The sequence below is a fragment of the Microtus ochrogaster genome, linkage group LG9, assembly GCF_000317375.1.
Source record: "Microtus ochrogaster isolate Prairie Vole_2 linkage group LG9, MicOch1.0, whole genome shotgun sequence".
NCBI classification, from domain to species: Eukaryota; Metazoa; Chordata; class Mammalia; order Rodentia; family Cricetidae; genus Microtus; species Microtus ochrogaster.
This window is the reverse complement of record NC_022034.1, coordinates 9458594-9478953: the sequence shown is the minus strand read 5'-3', so window position 1 is coordinate 9478953 and position 20360 is coordinate 9458594. Positions and strand designations below refer to the sequence as shown.

Genomic DNA, 20360 nt, shown 5'->3' with positions numbered 1-20360 from the left:
GTGAAGGGGAGGGATCGTAGGATTTCTGGGATGCAACTGTTAATTGGAACAGTTTGCTGACTGCCCTGAATGTAAGTTGCTTGGCTTTGGAGTTAATAAACACATGTAGGTGTGTGTAGCTGTCTGAGTAGGAAGGGTATGTGCATTTTTGTGTGTGAGGACCACGCTGATGGCCAGGATGGTGTCCTATCTCTGGATCTGAGCTGGGAAGGTGTCTCTGCAGAACCTTTCAGTAGAGCTGGGGGTGTAGGGGCAGGGGATTGGCGGCCTGCCCAGGGAGGGCTTCCTATCTGCTTCCTGGTGTCTGGCTCAGAAAGGATAGATAACTCCAGTCATAGAATGGTGAGCGGCCCAGTCTGACTACCTCCCAGGACACATGATAGATCAAGCTCGGCCTGGCAGAGGTTCAAAGATGGGTGAGTAGGATCACCGTTTGCTCCCCAGGCGGCTCTGTGGGCTGAACTGATTAGGAGGCATCTCAGTTGCTTTCTGTGGGGAAGCGTGGGTAGACACAACCACCTGTCTGCTTCCCAGGGGGCCTTTGGACTGAGCTACTCAGCATAGCAGCTGGCTACTTCCTGTGGTGTGGGAGGGTAACAGGGCCACCTGGCTGTTTTAAGGGCCAAGATGAAGTAAGTAGCTGGAGACAGCTGCCTGGTTACTTCACAGAACCCTTGCTGGGCTCGTCTAGGGAGCATTTTGCAGCATGAATCTGCATCAGGCAGGGTCTATGGCAGGCAGTCCTGTAGAACTATGTAGCAGTGTGGTAACTCCGCAGCTCCTGCACAGGGTGCAGGGCCCTGCAAAGGCTGCATGCCTCTCCAGCGGCCAAGCGCGCGGTGTCTATGTCTTGAGGCTGTTTGCTTACTGGGCAAAGTCCCCCTTTCTTTAGGGATAATCTCTGGGGTATATTGAAGAAAGGTGTTATGCAGCTCAATCCCTTTACAAACCGATTTTGTGTGTGCACCCCTACCTCCCCACAGGACTCTGGGGGTGACTGAGACAGTGAGAACAACTATTTGATCGTAGTTTCCCTCCTTTTCTGTAGAGAAACACTTCTAGTCAGCCATCTTGCAATCCCATCATCCCATATATGTGCCTTACTTTGTAAATTTCAAAAAATACTTCTGAGGAAAAAATATGACAGCAACACCCTTATTCAGAATTCCCTTCACTGACTCGGAATTCAAAAATACATCTGAGATTATTCTGATGCTTGATGCTCGCTTGGGAGGGTTTTACACATATGACAAGAATGTTCAGACTTTTAAGACTAGAAATCTCTAATCTGTTGTCCATGGCTTACTGGATATAAACACCCATTCAGCCCGGTACCACACAGCGTGCCTTCTCATGCCATCAGCTTTATTCTCGTGTGTTCTAGTATTTAGGCATCTACACTGGTGCAGAAAAAAGGAAATATTCGTCAGAGCCTAAAGAAGTAGGAGGAACTGCAGCCGTGTGAAGGATTTGCACAATTATGGAAGAGAAGATAGCTGACTGAGGCGGAGACTACACTTTTAAAGATATTTTCCCACGCTGCAACAGGGGGAGGGCTATCCACTTGAAATGAGGTTTACCAAAGCAATGCTGGTTGTACTTTTTTTTTTTTAATCACATTTAGAAGTCTTGCATATACTTCAGGAGATTCTGAAATCTGCCCATTTCAAGTTTGAGGCCGTATCTGTCAGCACTGTTATGAGCCCTGTCCACATTTCAAACAGATGGCTAAGAGTTAGACTTCTCATTGGAGCTAGAAGTCAGCAGCCAGGTTCAGGCTCATGTCTGAGAGCAGGATTGCTTATGGAGATATTTATCTGGAGGGTACTTTAATATACTCATTTCTGGTAGAAGTTAAAATAAGTCACAATTTAGAAAGAAAGATGAAGGATTTTTTTTAACATTACAAATAAATTAAAATATTCAGAACAAATTCAAATGAAACTCCAGAATTAACTATTCAAAACAATTGGCCTTTTAGGGCTGAGTGAAATTAAGAGTAAGCCATCTAAATATACTGAAGACTTGCTGTCTTGGGATGTCCCATGTGCGCCATCCCAATTTCCCCAAGACACAGCTCGTGAGCTTTAGGTCAAGCAGGACAATCATTTCTGCAGGGGCATGAATGGAAAAGGGGTGAGCGCTCTGTGAGGAGCCAACATGTTTCCTAGGGAAGGAGAGTGTGGTCCACAGGGTGTGATTCACTCACTCTCTCCTCCCCTCACCCAATAAACAAAATCACAACTCATGACTTGAATGATAAATTCAGCAGGGACTGGGTTCTACAAAACTTAGGGGTTGACTAGCAGTAAGACCAAGACCAATCCCTAATGAATGACCTGCCTTTTTGGAGCCCATTTCCTATGAAGAGAAACCTTGCTCAACTTAGACATGAGGGAGAGTGCCTTGGTTCTTCCTCAACTTGGTGATACAACAGAATTCAGCTGACTCTCCATGGGAGGCCTTACCATCTCTGAGGAGCAGATGTGGGGGGAAGGTGAGGGGAGAGGGAGGGGAAACTGGGATCAGTATGCAAAATAAAAAACTTTAGGGCTGAAGACAGCATTGAACTAAAAAGCAAGCAAGCAAAAGCAAATGAGAGAACAGCTGAGAGCCTCAACAGGAGACTAGACCAAGCAGAATTTATTCACCTAGAAGGATCTTCTGCTATAACCCAGCTAGACAAAGAAAAGCACATGAGACAGTTGTAACATCAGAAAGCAAATATTCAGACAAGAGGTGTTCTAGCCAGAAGAGATGAGGCAGCACACAATCTATACAATAAAATATTAAAATTGGAGCTAAATTTGGAAAAAAAAATATGTAGGAGCATCCAGATGCAGGACACTCAAAGGACTTGTTGTTGGTTGTTTTTTATTCTTTCTCTTTATGCTTTTGGTCCTTGGTGAAATAAATCATACACAGAAGCTTATTCTTAAGAATGCCCGGCCTTAGCTTAGCTTATTTCTAGCCAGCTTTTCTTAAATTATCCCATCTACCTTTGGCTTCTGGGCGTTTTCCTTTTCTTACTCCTGTATATCTTACTTTCGTGCTTACTCAGTGGCTGGAGACTGGCCTGCCGGCCCCTGATGTCCTCTTCCCCTTGTTCTCTCATTTCTCCCCTTCTTCCTCTGTTCCCCTTCTATTTATTCTCTCTGCCTGCCACCCCACCTATCCTTGCTTCTGCCTCGCTATTGGCTGTTCAGCTCTTTATTAGGCCCATCAGGTGTTTTGGACAGGCAACAAATCACAGCTTCACAGAGTTAACAAATGCAGCATAAACAAAAGCAGCACATCTTTACGTCATTAAACAAATGTTCTACAGCATAAACAAAAGTAACATACCTTAAAATACTATTCTCCAACAACTTATGATGTTCTCTGAGGAATATCACAGGCAACTAACACAAGTGCAAGACAAAGAGACTTTCAAAAATAAAAGGAAAAGCTGAGCAGTGGTGGTGCATGCCTTTAATCCTAGCACTCAGGAGACAGAGGCAGGGCAATTTCTGAGTTTGAGGCCAGCCTGGGCTACAGAGTGAGTTCCAGGAGAGCCAGAGATAAACAGATAAATTCTATCTCGGAAAAACAACAAAATAGACAGATAGATCAATAGAAAAAGAAGCGTTACATGTGAGGGAATTCCCAACAGAATGACAGCAGACTTCTCAGTGACACTATCTAGCCCAGAAGAGAATGACTTCCACATTCCTAAAAGAATAAAAAATGCCAACCAAGGATACTATTCTTGGGCTGGAAATATGGCTCAGGGGTTAAGTTACTGTTCCCAGTTCAGTTGCCAGCACCCACACAGTGGCTCACGATGTCTATAACTCCAGGTCCGGGGATCTGACACTCTCATCTGGCCTATGTGGGCATCAAGCACACATATGCTGTATAGGCATAATAAATACCCATGCATATAAAATTTTTTAGAAAAAGATTGAGACTGGTAAAATGGACAAAAACCAAACAGCATTAACTTGGGCACTATTAGTTTTTATTACTAAAATGCTCATGGGTATTTTAAAAACAAAAAGTAAAACAAGAAGAAAGACAAACAATGATATGCTGCCTGCAAGAAACTCACGTCACTATCAAAGATACATGTAGACTGCACCTGAAGGACAGGATCACAAGCATCGTGCAGAAGGAGAGCTGAACAGCTGTATGTATATCAGGTGAGATAAATTTTAAGTCATAAAAGGCCAAAAGGCCACTGTAGAAGATCAACCAAAACAAGAAATAAGCACTGTAAATTCAGAACATGTGCACACATTGCTGGAACACTCAAGTGTACAAAGCAAACACTGTCTTGTCTAAAGGTTGAGGTTGACTCCAGGCAGTAACGGATCGGAACTTCAACTCCCCACTTTGGTCAGTGGATAGACCACCTAAACAGAACCAAAGAAAAACAGTTCGTGAAGAAACACTAAAATTAAAATATACTATTGATCACATAGAGGTCCATTTACACTCAGGGAGTGTTTCATGCAATGGCTGAAAATGCCAACATACAAAAAAATTGTTCAAGCAGCTGGAGAGACAGCCCAGGGCACTGACTGCTCCTACAGGTAGCTGAGTTGGATTCCCAGCACCCATGTGGTAGCTCACCAACATCTATAACTGCAGTTCCTGGGAACGGGATGCTCTCTTTGGGCCTTTGCCGGGGTACCTGCACTCACACAGGTACACATATACACATAAATAAATAATAAAATGTATTTTTAAAAAAAAAAAAAAGGACAGAGCATTTGTTAGGCATAAAACATGCCACAACCTGGTGTGGCCATGCGGACCTGTAACCCTAGCACTCAGAAGCTGAGGCAGAAAGATTTCAAACTGAAGGCTAGCGTTGGACATATAGCAAGACCCTGTGTGAAAGGTAAGCCGAAAACAAAGAAAGGCCAATGAGTTTGAACACATTGCAGCCATATCATAAATCTTCTCTAGTAACAACACAATAAAACTGGAACTCAACAATAAGAACTTTAGAAACGATATAAACTAAAGGGAGTTGAGTGGCATGACCTTGGGCCAATGAAATAGCTCACCATGAAAAAGAGCAGCTTAGCACTGGCTGTGCCAGTCAGGTGCCAGAGCTGAGGCCCCAGAACACACAAAAGAAAGCTAGCCGGAGGGACCCACCCAGGAGTCCTACAGCGAGGCAGGAAGCTGGGACCGGAGAATCTCAGGAAAGCTCAGTTGCAAGCATGAGTGCACTAAGCAGCAGCAAGAAGCAACAAGGCAGACCCTGTCTCAAGGAGGAAGAGGAGAGCTGACTCCTACCGCCCGCCATAGCTAGAGCGCACCCATACAACCAAGAACAATAAATAAACACAGCTTTAAAAAGAAGAGCATGCCCTTGAGCAATCAATGAGTTGATGAAGAAATCAAAAAAATATTCAAAATTGCTTGAAACAAGTAAAAGTGGAAACACAACAAAGCAAACCTTTCGGGATGAATCCAAAGCTGAACCAAGAGGCAAAGCTTACAGAAACAAGCACCTGCATCAAATCTGGAGGAAAAACTCAGGTGAACAACACAATGATACAAACCAGGGAGCTAGAAAAACAAGAACAAAACAAACCTAAACTTAGCAGAAGAGAAGTAACAGATCAGAGAAGACATAAACAAAATGAATAGCATAGGAAAGATGAATGAAACAAAACTGGGTTTATTTTACAAAACAAAACACAGGGTGCACCCCTAACTGAGCAAAACAGAAGACAAAAAATAATTAAAAGCAGAGGAAAAAATGAGACACTAAAATGGATGCCACAGAAACAAAAGGTCATAGGGACTGCTATGAAAAACTAGATGCCAACAACTTGGATGACCTAGAAGAAACGGCTAAATTTCTGGTACATATAACATACTAAAAGTGAACCATATAAACACAAAAAACCCGAAAAAAACAATGAACTGCAAGAGAGAACCTGACAGAAGTCTCCTGAGGAGGAAAATTCTGGGACCAAACACTTCACTGTGGAATTTACCAAGCTTTTAAAGATCTGACACTGTTTATTCTCAAATTACAAAGGAAAACAAAACAAAAAACCAAAATAGAAGAAACCCTTCCACATTTATTCTATCAAGCCAGCACTCTTGTAACACCAAAATCAGACAATGACATTGATAACTACAAAAAAGAAAAAAAAAACACAGAAATGAATCTGATGGGATCTTGTGGTCTCCATGGACATCTATACTCACATGCACATATGTGCGCACAGACATGCACACACTGGAAGATAATAAAGTTTACAAGTTTAGACTATAAAGTTGGACATGGTAACATGATGTGGGATTCCCCTCTGTATGCTGTGAATATGTTTTATTACCACAGCCTATGGTAGGACAGAATATAGCCAGGTGGGAAATCTGAACAGAGATATAGAGAGAGATTAGGCAGAGTCAGGGAGACGCCAGGAGAAATATGCCAGAACCTTACCCGGTAGGACACAGACTCATGGCAATACACAGATTAATAGAAATGGGTTCATTTAAGATTAGGAGTTAGTTAATAAGAAGCCTGAACTAATAGACTAACCAGTGTTGTAATTAATACAGTTTTCTGTGTGATTATTTGTTTTGGAGCTGCCAGGAAACAAACGAACAGTCTCTGCCTACAGTAAGTAACACATGGCTGGAATCCCAATTTTCAAAAGTCAGGGAAGGAAGATTATCAAGTTCAAAACTAATAGTGGCACCCTGTCTCAAAATCAAAAAAATGAAATAAAAAACTCCAATAGAGGACTTACTGTTTTAAGCAGGATGTTTAAGTATAACTTCATTGTTCTTTGTTGTTTTGGAAAGATAATAGTTTTGTCTCTTGGCCATAATCTAAGGCTACAGAGATAGTTTCATTGCTTGGCTTGACCAACAGGGTCCACATTTTGAATGTATTTTCAGCCGCATACATAACTGATAATAAAACAGTATTTTCTAGTTTAAGGAACAATATGAGCTCAGTGTTTATCAGCAACAAAACTCATCACTACCTGTTGCAATATACTGCAGCCTTGCTTTCAATTGTGGAAGCTCTGGCCAAATGAGTTATGCTTCAAACAGCTTAGCATAAACACACACACACACACACATATGCACACACATGTGTACACACACACACACAAAGATGAAAGAAAGCTAAGCATGTTTGATGGTTTCTATGAACATCAGTTTCCTGGCTACAATACTGTATTCCAATGATCTGCTAACCTTGGTTCTCAACTATGTCTGGAATCAACTAAAAACCCAAGCAGTTGGGCACACCTTTGAGGGATTTTTTGTTATTTGAATCTTTTGAAATAGGAAGACCCACCTTAAATCTTTTGAGGTGGGAAGACCCATCCTAAATCTGGCCACACTTACTCAATGGCAGCTTACACAAAGAACATGGAAGAAGGCGGCTTTTGCTCTTTGCTTGCTTGCCCTCCTTCTCGCTGGCAAGTTCATCTATCCTGCTGCTGCGGCGTTCCCTCACTGGCATCAGAGCCTCGAGCCTGTTTTAAGGGGAGTCTGACATATACTGAAGACCAGCTGAGACAGCCCATCTCATGCAACGGACAACTATTGGGTTCTTGAAACTTCCATTGAGAGACAGCCTATGGGGCCCACAGATGTGAGCTTGTCCCACCCTGCCTGGAGGTCAGAAAGTCTGAGCTTATTTTTGCTCTTTCAAGGTTGTTGACAATGGGTGTGGCTACAAAACAGAAACTCTGACCTAGGATGTGGTTACTTGGTGTTTTGGACATTAAGATGGCCCATAGTGGGGGATCTGCTTCAGCCTGACCAAAGGTCAGAGGATTCAGCCTATTTCTGCTCCTTCACTTTAAAACAGGTTTGACATAGGAAGTAACTGCCGATAGGATACTTTCTCTAAGGTGTATTATTTACATATTCTGCCCAAAACATCAAAATGCTTTACTCAGGAAATAATGGCTTGATGTCTCAAGTATTGAAACAAGTAACTGTTCTTGTTATACTTTGTGTCACGTTAAAGAGTATTTCCGCCTTCTTCCCCTATTCTGTATTGGGGTATGAAAGCATACGAAAATTAAACGTGGGCTAATTCAGTATTCAGTATCCACTAAGTTGCCCTCCTGGTACTCTCCTATGTCTGTGTTTCTCTCATCTCTGTTCCTCCTACCTAATGTTTCTAATCCTCACGCCCCTACCCTGGCATGCACGAACCTGTTATGGCTGGACTGCGAGAGACGTCACCCCAAAGTGTGGCTTACGACAACAGCCGTTATTAGATTAGCTGGCCGGCAGAATGTAAGCCACTCAAATACGCCGTGTGTGTGTGTGTGTGTGTGTGTGTGTCCTATTAGAATGAATACTTACATATAAATACTCCTCCTACCAGTTCTTTTCCTCTAGAGAACCTAACACAACTACCGTGCAGTTAATGGGAACTAGCACAGGGTGCTTGGGTGTACAGTCAAGTTCATCCCTTTTTTTCTCTTACATCATCCCATAACGAATTGAGGATTTCACTGTTTTGTCTCTTACAACGCCACATATGTCTATGCTGATCACAAAATAAGAAGGAAAAACCAAAAGCAAGGATGAGAGCAATATGGTTCGTTGGCATCTAGTTTCTAAAGATACATGTATACCTGACTCGTAGCACTGCGAACCAAGGCTGCCACCCAGAGAGAGCCCACCGCTCTCGGGTGCACGCCAGCCATAGATTAATTCTATTTTAATCAGGATAACTAAGCAGAAACGGACCACTCACTTCTGAGGAGGAGAGCGGGAGAAGCGGCTATAGGAGGTATATCTACCGTTCCCAGTTCGCCCTTCGTGCTTTGTTGGTGCTATTGGCATTTCTCACGGGCAGGACAATTTTTGTAGAGTGGGGACAGAATGGGCATTTCAAATCTAAAGCCACCAAGAGCAAGACACAGCAGCCCAGCCTAGCGTGCCAGCCTAGGGGAACGCCTGTGAGGAACCAGAAGCCGCGCCTCCCATCTCGGGGAGGAAGCAAGCCGAAGGGTGCGGATTGGGTCTTACGGCTGGAGACGCAGTAGCACAGTCTGCCGTTGATCTTGCGGAACAGCTGCTTGTTGATGGGCCAGAGGACCAGTGTGCACAGCTGGATGGCGTTGACGATGAGCCCCGAGGCGATGAACACATAGCAGAACACCAGATGGCACAGAAACTGGGACTTCAGCAGCCCGACGAGGTCCATGACGTGGGGGAGTTCTCAAAGTAGAGAAATGTGGACGGTGGGATAGTTCCAGAAGGGAGAGAGAGCCGGGGCTCAGGAAAGCGGCTGAAACACAGAAATGTTGTACATTAGCACCAGCATGGTGTGCTTTATATTAGAGAACCCGCTTCCAGGAAGAGCAGACACCGGAAGCTAAAAGCTGACTCATTTCTGTCTAGTAGGCATCGCTATGGCATTGCTTCCCGTTGGTCAGTCTAGGCCCTGTTAGGACCGTGTTCCCGTTAATCCTCCCAGCAGCCTCTGGGGCCAGTCCCAGGCCTGGAAAAATGAAACCACTAGATCAAGATCATTTAAGTTGCTATTCAAACAGCAGCCACGGTGGCATAGATTCCCAGACTCACACTGAGTGGCCCCTGCTTGGGCCTTCTCAGGCAACACAGCCTTGCCCAGCCCTTCCCCATTTTCCTCTGCTTGCTTTCCCACAGACCTCACCTCACCACTCCCTGCTGGCTAGACTTTCCAGAATTCAAGATTACCCTGGACAATATTAGGGGGACACAGCTGGGCTTGTCTCTACCCTCAAGAGCCTTAGACTAGTTCACAGTAGACAACTCAAGCTGCCGTAAGTTGTCTACTGTCCTAATTGGGGGGTTCATCTTCACTCCCAGTACCTTAGGCCAATCCTCAGCGTACGGTTATAATGCCTATACATACATGTGTAATTTGTACAGGTATATGGCACCCACCCATAGGAGTTGTTAAATCAGAAAGTAACTCTGCCAGCACAGAGAGTCCAGACGTGTAATGCCATTAAGCAGTCTCCAGGTCTGGAACAAAAAGGATAAAATGACCTCACCGTTTGGCAGAAAGGGCCCTGGAAGAAAGGGTGGAGGCAGGCTCGCTTCTCCCAGGAGCCAAGATGACTGCAGACTTCCAAGGAAGCCTCAAGCTTTAGGAAAAACTTCCTCACATTTGGCAGGTTAGAATTGCTAACTTGTTATCATGCAAAAGATGACCGATCTGTAGATGTTCACATCTGTTAGCTTAGCATGACCACCGATCTGTAGATGTTCACATCTGTTAGCTTAGCATGACCACCTATCTGTAGATGTTCACATCTGTTAGCTTAGCATGACCACCAACCTGTAGATATTCACATCTGTTAGCTTAGCATGACCACCAACCTGTAGATATTCACATCTGTTGGCTTAGCATTACCACCAATCTATAGGTGTTCACATCTGTTAGCTTAGCATGACCACCGATTTGTAGATGCTCACATATGTTAGCTTATCCTAGATGCCTAGGAATCCCATGAGTTGAGGCTTTTGTTTTCAGACAGGGTCTCACGTACCTCAGGCTGACCTCAAACTCTGAGTAGCCAAGAATGGTGATCTTGAACTCCTGACCCTTTTGCTCCCACCTCCTAAATGCTGAAATCACGGGTGTGTGCTATACACCAGATTCATGTGGTTCTGGGGATGAAACCCAGGGCTTAAGGCAAGCCTAGGCAAGGACTCTACCAACTGAACCATTTTCCAGAGCAAGGAAAGGGGCAGTTCCTAGGCTGGGTGACCTCCATAAGATTATGGCAATTGGTAGCTGACTTTAGGGCTTCAGTCCCTCTTCCGCACCTGTCCAGGCTGCTCTGCCCATGGGAGAGGAGGGCGCTCTCCTGACTCATACTTCTTTGCACAGCGGCTCGCACAGTCCCCCGAGAGCAAGAGACAGGGCAGTCTGCAGTGAAGTTCCGAGTCACAAAGGACACTCAAGTGGGAAGATAGAGCAGGGGCTCGGTCTTGGGTCATCTGCACTGACTTTAAGATGGTCTTCACAATGAGGAGGGCACAAGAAGAATGCTGGTTCGTCCTAAGGATGTAGTTGGAGCTGCGGGCTGCGTTCCTGCCCAGCTCCCACACGGCTAGCTTTACATCCAAAATAACAACACACAAATTGTATTCATTTAAACACTGCCTGGCCTATTAGTTTCAGCCTCTTATTGGCTAATTCTCACATCTTGCTTTAACCCATATTTAGTAATCTGTGTAGCACCATGACGTGGTAGCTTTGCTTTAACCCATTTAGTAATCTGTGTAGCACCATGACGTGGTAGCTTACCGGGAAACATTCAGCATGTCTGACCTGGCCGCTGGCTTCATGGCGTCTGTCCTGGAGAGGACAGGCAGGACATCTGGCTCACTTCCCTTCTTCCCTGCATTCTGTTCTGTCTACGCCACCCACCTAAGGGCTGGCCTATCAAATAAGCCAAGGCAGTTTCTTTATTAACCAATGAAATAAACAGATTGACATATGACCTTCCCACATCATAAGGATTTCAGGGAGACACCTGCAGTCCTGTGCAATTCCCACACCTTTCTGGAAGGAAAGAAATGTATGGGGAGAGCAGGTCCAATTTCTTAGCAGTTAGCTTGGCCTAGCAGACATGGCCCGTCCTCTGCATCACAGGCCCCGCACTCTCGGTATGGGTATGGGTATGGGTATGGGTATGGGTATGGGTATGGGTATGGGTATGGGTATGGGTATGGGTATGGGTATGGGTATAGACTTGGGGTTTCCCTGGGTAGCTTGGATTTGAAGCTGTGATCTACCATGGCTACTCCATTTTAATCAAAATTTTAAAGGAGATAATGTTTCTTGTCTCTGTGGAACATAATTTGGCTTCCATAGTCTGGATAAACCACCAAAGATTGATGCTTTAGATGCCTGGTCACAGTGCTTTATCACAGCAATAGAAATCCTAACTAAGACAACCAAAAGCCAGGGAGAAACAAGCAGCATGCTCTAGAACCTCCAGCACAGAAAATTAGGTAAATCTTTTTTCTTGAGACATCATCCAGGTTCTAGTATTTGGTTATAGAGATGCATCAAAACTTGATTGAAAAACAAAAGCAAAATAAGTCATGGTATCACCTGAAGAACAGAGGGAGAGAGAGAGGGAGAGGGAGGCAGAGAGAGAGAGAGAGAGAGCAAGAGAGAACACTAAATCATTAGAGAGGTATCGGGTATGTCTGGTGTGGAAAAGATATGAATTTTAATCCCAGATAAATGGGGGACCTGCCATTCTGAATTAAAAAGAACTTTCTCTTCTAATGTGGCAACTAGCCAGTTTCACATCAGGCTGAGAAAATATGGTATAAATACCAGAGCGGAGATGAAAACAGCAAGAGAGAAAATACTGTAAGGTCCTTTGCCTGTTTTTCTTTCCACTTGGAAGGCCTTAGACTTTGTGGAAAAGCCCCCCAGCCGAGCCACTTAGACAGTCTGTGATCAGACGAGGCAAGAGCGAGACAGAATTGTACACTACTTCTGAGAAGATCCAGAAGATAACCTACGGGATTCAGAGATCAACCATAACAATGAAGTTGTGTCTATGTCATAACTTTGTAAATAACAATGCATTGATCAACACAGTGATGGTGGCTTAACCTCTTCAGCCATCAGTTTCCCCATGTATGAACCAGCATGAGGCAGTTGAAAGGAGAGAGATGATAGATGAAAGATAGATGGATAGATAGATAGATACATAGATAGATAGATAGATAGATACATAGATAGATACATAGATAGATACATAGATAGATAGATTCATAGTAAAGTAGTAACTTATAGATGATAGGTCAAGGATAGGTAGATAGATTGATAGGTCACTGATCAAAAATAGATTTACAAGTAGATGATAGATTCATAGGTAGTAGTAGATAAATGATAGGCAATAAAGGGTAAATAGGGAGATAAATAGATATATAGATGATAGGTTAAAGACATAGATGATTCATAATAAGTGATAGACTATAGACACACACACAGAGCAATAGAACTCACCTCTACTCTATGATCAATCCACAATCATCTACTAATAGTGCCTTAACTGGTGGGAGAGTTATGGCTTAGTTCTGTGATTTTTCTGTTTTTCTCTGCCAAATGAATGAGACATGTCCTGCAGGAACAGAGCTTGACCGATCCCTATCCCAGCTCTCGGAGGTTGATGTGGCTATTGACAAACATGCAGGGTGAGGGGAGGCACCCACATGTCAGTGAGGGAGGAAGAGCATGCTGCCTACTAACTGAGAAGAAAGGAGGGATCATCCGCCAGTTAGGAACAAGGGAATCCTGGAATATGAAGGAGTTGGGACTACGGAAACCCAAGTTCCACAGTGTGCACAGGGCACCATGGCACGGGGCACTGTAAACCAGTGATCCTGGCAGCCTAGACACAAATCCAAGCTTGGCCATTTGTCTAAGTTCCTCTCTGAGGAATCAGAGTGGCTCTATCTAACCCAGGTAGTTCTGAGGATGAGGAGAATAGCATGTCCGATATACTAGCACGATGCCTGCAACACGGAATTTCTCTCACTTCCAATAAGGCAAGAAAGCAAGGAGGAAGGAGCAAGGGGAAGCTGTGGGCTGTGGGTAGACTCTTCCTCCTCTTAGCTCCTCCATCTTACTTAGATGTTGGCATCTCCTCACTGTGTCTCAAAGCAGGTCATGTTGCTCGTTCTCCACGGGTTCAAGTCCCAGCACACACATGGTAACTCTCAAGCATCTGTAACTCCCGTTCTAGAGATTCTGATGCCCTCTTCTGGCTTCTGCAGGCACCGTGTGCACATCACATCATACACACACACACACACACACACACACACACACACACACACAAAACACCCACATAAAAGAAAAAAATAAATAAAATTTTATACAATTCACATGACTTTATCTCCTTTGCTAACTTTAACTGGACATTAAAGTGCAAACCAGCGGAAGCCACCAACTCGTTGGATTCCTTAGGTAGCACACTAGCATGGAGTTTACAGACACTGAGCTATACAAGTGCACACACATACACATGGCCTTCATAGTCTTGACATGTTACGGATGCTTAAGCAGATAGAAGAGTCTGAACTGTATCCTTCTCTAGACAGAGACAGAGCAGAAGCAAACAGGAGAGCCACATCCAGGATCTGCAGCTATGAAGAAAGCATGAGGACAACCACAGGCAGGAGAGGCAGAGTCTCAACTAGGATCAGGAGGCAACAGTTTGATTTTAAAGTCCTCCATCCATCCACCCTCCCACAGCCCACCCATCATCTGCCTGTCTGTCTGTCTATCTCTCTATTACACATGTTATAACTATCATCTATTTATTTATCTACATCTACTATCCATTTATCATCTATCTATCTATTGCACATTATAGTGCTATCTATTTATCATCTATCTGTCTATCTATCTATCTATCTATCTATCTATCTATCTATCTATCTATCTATCTATCTATCTATCTATCTATGACTCATGCCTTAGCACCCAATTATGCTTAGAGAGGCCAAACCTCTTCCTGTGTTCTAAGCAAATCAACCTATAAGAATTGGTGAACTTGGTTGGGCGATAATGGTCATGCCTTTAATCTCAGCACTTGGGAGGCAAAAAATGGGCCGATCTTTATGAGTTCAAGACCAGCCTGGTCTCCAGAGAAAGTTCCAGGACGGCCAAAGCTTCACAGAGAAACTCTGTCTCAAAAAACAAACAAAAAAGCAAACAAACAAAAAAGAATTGTTGCAAGTTCCATGCCAGCCCAGCACCAGCAGTACCATCACCTGAGGACCTTCGAGCCTCCATCTCCAGAGCACTGTACAAGATGCACAGAGAGAACAAGGAAACTGAAGCTCAAACAAAGCTCATTTGTTTTCACTATAATGCTCCATTCTGAAGGAACTGAGGCACAGTGGCACCCATGGCTTCCATGGGAGCACAAGCTCCCTTGTCCTCTTGCAATTAAGCACATGCAGGGCCCTAAACATCTTCCTACTACTCGATCGATCAGACCAGCCCCTGGTGATCCATCTCAAGAAGAAGGTAAACTGTCCTGCAGCAAATTTGTAGTGGGAAGGACACATTTTCACTGTGATATGAAATGACAAAGGGTACAAAGTTACACAGAATTACATTTCTGAAATAACTGGAGCAAGAACACCAAAGGCCCAGCCAGAATGTCAACAGCAGATATCACAATGCATCCCACATATACATGCCTTCACATACTATAGGAATATACACATCAAACACACATGCATACACATACTTGTCCACATATAGCACACATCCCACATACGTGCATACTCTCACCTCTACATACATGCATGCCATGCTTGTGCACGCCAGCGTGTCTGGAGCCTGGCCCCAGGTGCCCACCTCAGGAAGAATGGACAAAGGTAAGTTACCAGGTCCATTCCAAACCCTTCCACAACACTGCCTGCAGAAAAAGTCCTCAAGGAGGCCCGAGGGACCAGATAAATGAGAGCAAGTGCAGCTTCAATGGCTGGCAATTGCAGAAGCAGCTAAAGTAGGGGCAGTTGACAAATTCAGTTTCTAGGCCAGTGTTGGTGGCCTGTGGGGCAGAGAACAGCCAGGGGCAGTGCGAAGGGGAGTGGCGCCATTTTGGGAGGAATGAGTGAAGTCGTTTTGGGGTACAGAGCATTCTGATCACTGGACGCACGTCAGATGGAGTTTAGCCATTCTCCGCAGAGATGGCAAGGAGTCTGCAAGCCCAAGTGGGCTGGCTAGTAGTCCTGACAAACAGGCTAGGTTCAGGTTTTAGAATCTCTGCAACGGTGTTGGCCTAAGGCCCAAAAAACGACACAGAGAAAAAGTGTTCTAGACTGAATTTAACCGTCCACAGGACCATCTTGAACCAAAATATTCTTCAATTAAAATACCATCATTGTCTAATGGTTTGGCAGAGTCTTACATAAAATTAGCTTGTTTTAAAATTTCATAGAATAGGACACTGTCCAAATCCTCTGTATGGTACATGATGTCCATTAAAGAATGGCCAACCATGGAGCCCATAAATCACTCTGGGCTTCATTTGTCCTCAAATGAACAGCCTTCACCCTTCTCCAGGATCTAGCTACAGGAAGGTAAAAACATAGGACACAGAAAATATACATCTTTGTGATGTTGGGTTTCCCTTTTTTTTGTTTTAATTTCCTTTGTTTATTAAAAAGGTTTTTTTGGGGCTTTTGTTGGGGCGGACCGGGGTTGGGGGGTTGGGGGGGTTAATTTGATTGTTGGGGGAAGTTGGTTGGGTTTGGGGGGTTTTCTTTTTGCCCCACCCGGGGCCGGTTAGGTTGGACCTTTGTTGTTAGGCCCCGGCCCCTTGGCAAACCCCGGTTTATTGGAATTGGTTTAATTTAGGTTTTAGTGGTTGGCCATTAGGAGGTTGGGGTTATTGGGCCAGGCGTTGTTTTAATTATTTTGTTTTTTTTTTGTTTTTTTGGGTTTTAGGCGGCGGGGGAAAAAACAAGCAGCTGCCTACAAAATCTTTGTTTATATTTAATAGTTCTGGGATGCTTACAGGAATAAAGCAAATATAAAGAGCTTTATATTCAAGGAAATGAAAACTCAGAAAAACAGATAAGAGGAGAAAAATAGAGGCAGAAAGATTATTTTTCTTTTTTTGATGGGGACATGGGGGAAGGGGAGGATCTGAATATTCAGGTAGAGTTCAGAGGATGAGTCAGTGAGATTATTCTCCATCCTGTACAGGGCCCTGGGGATGGGAGGACGGGTCAGACTTTTCTATGACAGCACCTCCATCTGCTGGACTGCCCCCAGGGCCCTTTCTTTTCTTTTTCCTTGAGAAGGGTCTCACACTGAGCTCAGGAACTCACTGAGTAGTCTTCATGTCTCCACCTCCCTGATGCAGGGATTACAGCTGTGAACCCCCAAGGCAGATAAGGGAATAGTGTTAAACATTTGCTGGGTCTTCGGAAGCTTGGACTTGTATGAGACAAGAGCTCTCAGACTGAAACATCCCAGGTTCTCCAAACAGAAGCTGGTGAGGTCAGACCCCTTCCACAAATGTATCCCATTCTCTCATTGTCACACGAAGTCATGAGGGGAAAAGCATCCTCTGACTGCATGAACAAACAGATGTCCATAGCCCAGCTAAGGGGAAAAGGTTAAATGGAGAGTCAAGGCAGGGCCAGATGTGGACCAGGCCTCCTGGTGTCAATCACTGTGACATTCCCTGTAAGACAAGAGGCCCTAGATGGGCAACTTCACCATGAACTTCTGCCTCACAGGACTGCTCCAGATTCCCATCACTGGTCCCATGTCTGAGATAGGATGGTGGTGAGTTGAGCAGTCCTTTGGCAGTCCCAGAGCATCCCAGAGGTGCCTTTCTTCCAAGCAGGATGTTCACGGTCTTTGACCCTGACCCTGCTCTCCCCACCTCCCTGAGGGCTGGACCCTCACAGGTGCTGACCACCATGTGTACACACAGTCTGCAGAATCCAGTTGGCTGGTCTCGTTGCCAACAGCTATTTTAAAAGATGATCAGTGGAAATAATATAACATGTGGTGGACAGGTGTATGGGTGTACAGTGTGAGTGCCTACAGAAGCCAGAGGTCCCTCAGAAAGTCTCCGGCTTATTTTCTCAGATAGGATCTTGTACTGAACCAGAAAGCCCTGCTTAACTAGACTGACTGGCCAGTGAAACCCTGAGGGTCTCCCTTCTCCACCCTCCTGGAGCTGGGGTTACAGACACGTGCTGTATACCCACCTTTTGATATGGGTACCAAACATAAGGTCCTTATGCTTGAGCAACAAACATCCTACCTACTGAGCCATCTCCCAAGCCTGGACTGTGTATTATTAAAGTTTGCTGAGTCCAATAAAAACTGGAGGAAAAAAAATGTAATAAGTTCCTACAACACTAAAACCCAAACCTACAATGCAAAAAGGAAAATTCGCCTTCTAAACGGATGACCCTCTCTGTGTCCCCCTGCTTTGCATGAGATGGTTTCAGTCAAAAAATGAAACATTCCAGACACGGGAGGGGGACAGCAAACGATGAACTGGAACTGAATATTGCTGTGATCTTCATCATCGTGATAACCGCCATCAGTAGGGGCCTTAGTTGACGGGTCATAAGCCTATGATGGCGGCACATGGAGGCTGAGGAACAGGAGAGGTAGCCACACCCTCCACTGGAGCCATCGAAGTGGGGAAATGGCTGACCACCCCACCTCTGGGCCTAGAGAGGTAGGCAGGAAGGAAACGGTATTGTCATTTGACACTGGAAACTGAGAACTTTATTCCCTACACTAAATACTTCCTGGTCTATTCCCGCTGTCACTGGCCAGGGCCAGCAGCCTTGCTAGTGGCCACTGCTGTACTTCTCACATTGTCCTCAATGGAGCTGCAGAGAGACACCATCAGTGTAGTGCCCCATCTGAACTGTGTGACCTGGAACATGCAGTATCCAGCCAGCCATCAGCGAACCTTGGGTTTTGCACTACTTTAATGGAGCTCCAATCGTCAGCCTTCTTGATAGTGCAGCCACAAACCCTACCCTCTGCCTTCACCCCTGCTATAGGCTGCTTTCCCTCTCCTACTCCACCTCTGCTTCCCTACAGCCCCCAGTATCTTCATTGTAGGATAAGCATTTCTCTGAAAACCTAAATACAAAGTTTTATGCACAAAGTTATTAAAATTATTATCTAAGATCACCTTCAGGTTATGTGTGTAAAGAACATGAAATACTCATGGATTTCATGTTTAGTCTTGGGTCCAACACCTGACATATCTCATGATGTATGCACAAATATTTCTAAAATCCAAAAAAACAAAACATAAATTCAAAACTCCGAGGTCTCAACCATTTCAACCACGGGCTTTTCAACTCAGAAGATCTTTTTCTTACCAACTTTTCTTCTGTGCCTCTCTGGTCATCAGTTTGAATTAGTCAGAATTTTCTTCATCTTGTCCTAAAGTTAGGACTTAGGAAAATTTTCAAAACTTTGTTGGGAACTACCTTGAAGTTATTTTATCATCTAGCATTTTTCTTTTTAAAAAATTGATTTATTTTGTATGTGTATAAGGTGTTTTGCCTGCATGCATGACTATGAATTACGTGTACATGATATCCAGAGGCCAGAAGGTGTTGGATGCCTTGGAACTGGAGTTACAAACAGTTGTGAGCAGCTATGTGGGTGCTGGGAATTGAACCTGGTTATTCTGCAAGAGCAGCCAGTGCTCTTAAATGCTGAACCGTGTCTCTAGACCAGTACTCCCATTCTTCATGACTATGGGGAAAGGCATTAACCATGATCGTTTCGGTTTTCTGTGATCCTTAACTAGATTCCAGCAAGGTGAAACACAGCCACATCCTGCTGCTCTGTGATAGACAGGCAGGCTGGACACTATGGGGGAGACATCTCCAGTCACCAGGGGCAGCCAAACCAGTCCTCTTCATATCTTGAAAGGGGGTAGGATGGCACATTGCCTACTACTGTTCTGGTCCCAACTACCCAGCCTGTCTGGGCCAACGGCTCCATTAGGGACTCCATCTCACACAGGATAAAATATTATCTGTGGCCGTGTGCCATGGCTGGAAACCAACAGAGATGGTGAACCATATAGACAGTTCAGCTTCCAGCCCTGTGGAGGTTACTGGGTTAGAGATAAATTCTCTCAGACCTGAAGTGAGAGGAACCACAGCTCAGAGGCCAATAACAAAGCCACACAGGCAGGAGACACTCGACAAACCAACGAGCTTTGAGAAAAGTCATTAAGAAGAGATGTACTTTGTGTTGCCATGGGTTACCTGACAGCCTAGAAACTGGGCTCTGTACGGTGGGATAAGTAAGTGCAAAAGGAGGAGGATCCTGCAGTCAGAACATGTGGGGTTGACTCTTGAGCATCTTTGCCAAATCTCAGCTTCCTCCTCTGTCTCCAAGAAACACTGACCTCCCCATGTCCCGACTCTCCCACGGGTCCAGGATGGGCAGAAACCCTGTGGACAGACTACATACCCTGTTATAAGCTCAGTTTCATGGCCCAGAAAATGTATATGTGGGCACTTATCCACACACCCTGTACCCTCGTGTTCGGGTTTGTGGAAGTGAACATGCATCTGTGTAGTGATACTTTGTGTTTTAATAAATAAAGCTTGCCTGAAGATCAGACTGCAGAGCTAAGCCACTAGAGGCCAAGCAGTGTTGGCATACACCTTTAATCCTAGAACTTGGGAGACAGATGCAGAGGAATCTGTTAGTTCAAGGCCGCACGAGATTGGATCCATCTAAAGAGGATCAGAGCTCACACAAAGGTGATCTCAGCACTTGGGATTACACACCTTTAACCCCCCAGCACTAG

At 44.6% G+C, this 20360-nt stretch overlaps 1 protein-coding gene across 2 annotated transcripts in view; it reads right to left on the bottom strand.

Annotated features, from left to right (window-relative positions):
• The window catches only part of Agpat4 (1-acylglycerol-3-phosphate O-acyltransferase 4), a 101073-nt gene that overhangs the window by 57437 nt on the left and 23276 nt on the right, over positions 1 to 20360 (bottom strand). For both annotated transcript variants that reach the window (XM_026787445.1, XM_005363375.3), the window contains exon 2: positions 9022 to 9283. In XM_026787445.1, the coding sequence (XP_026643246.1) occupies positions 9022 to 9199 (178 nt within the window). In that variant the 5' untranslated portion in view covers positions 9200 to 9283. The remainder of the gene's footprint in view (positions 1 to 9021; positions 9284 to 20360) is intronic.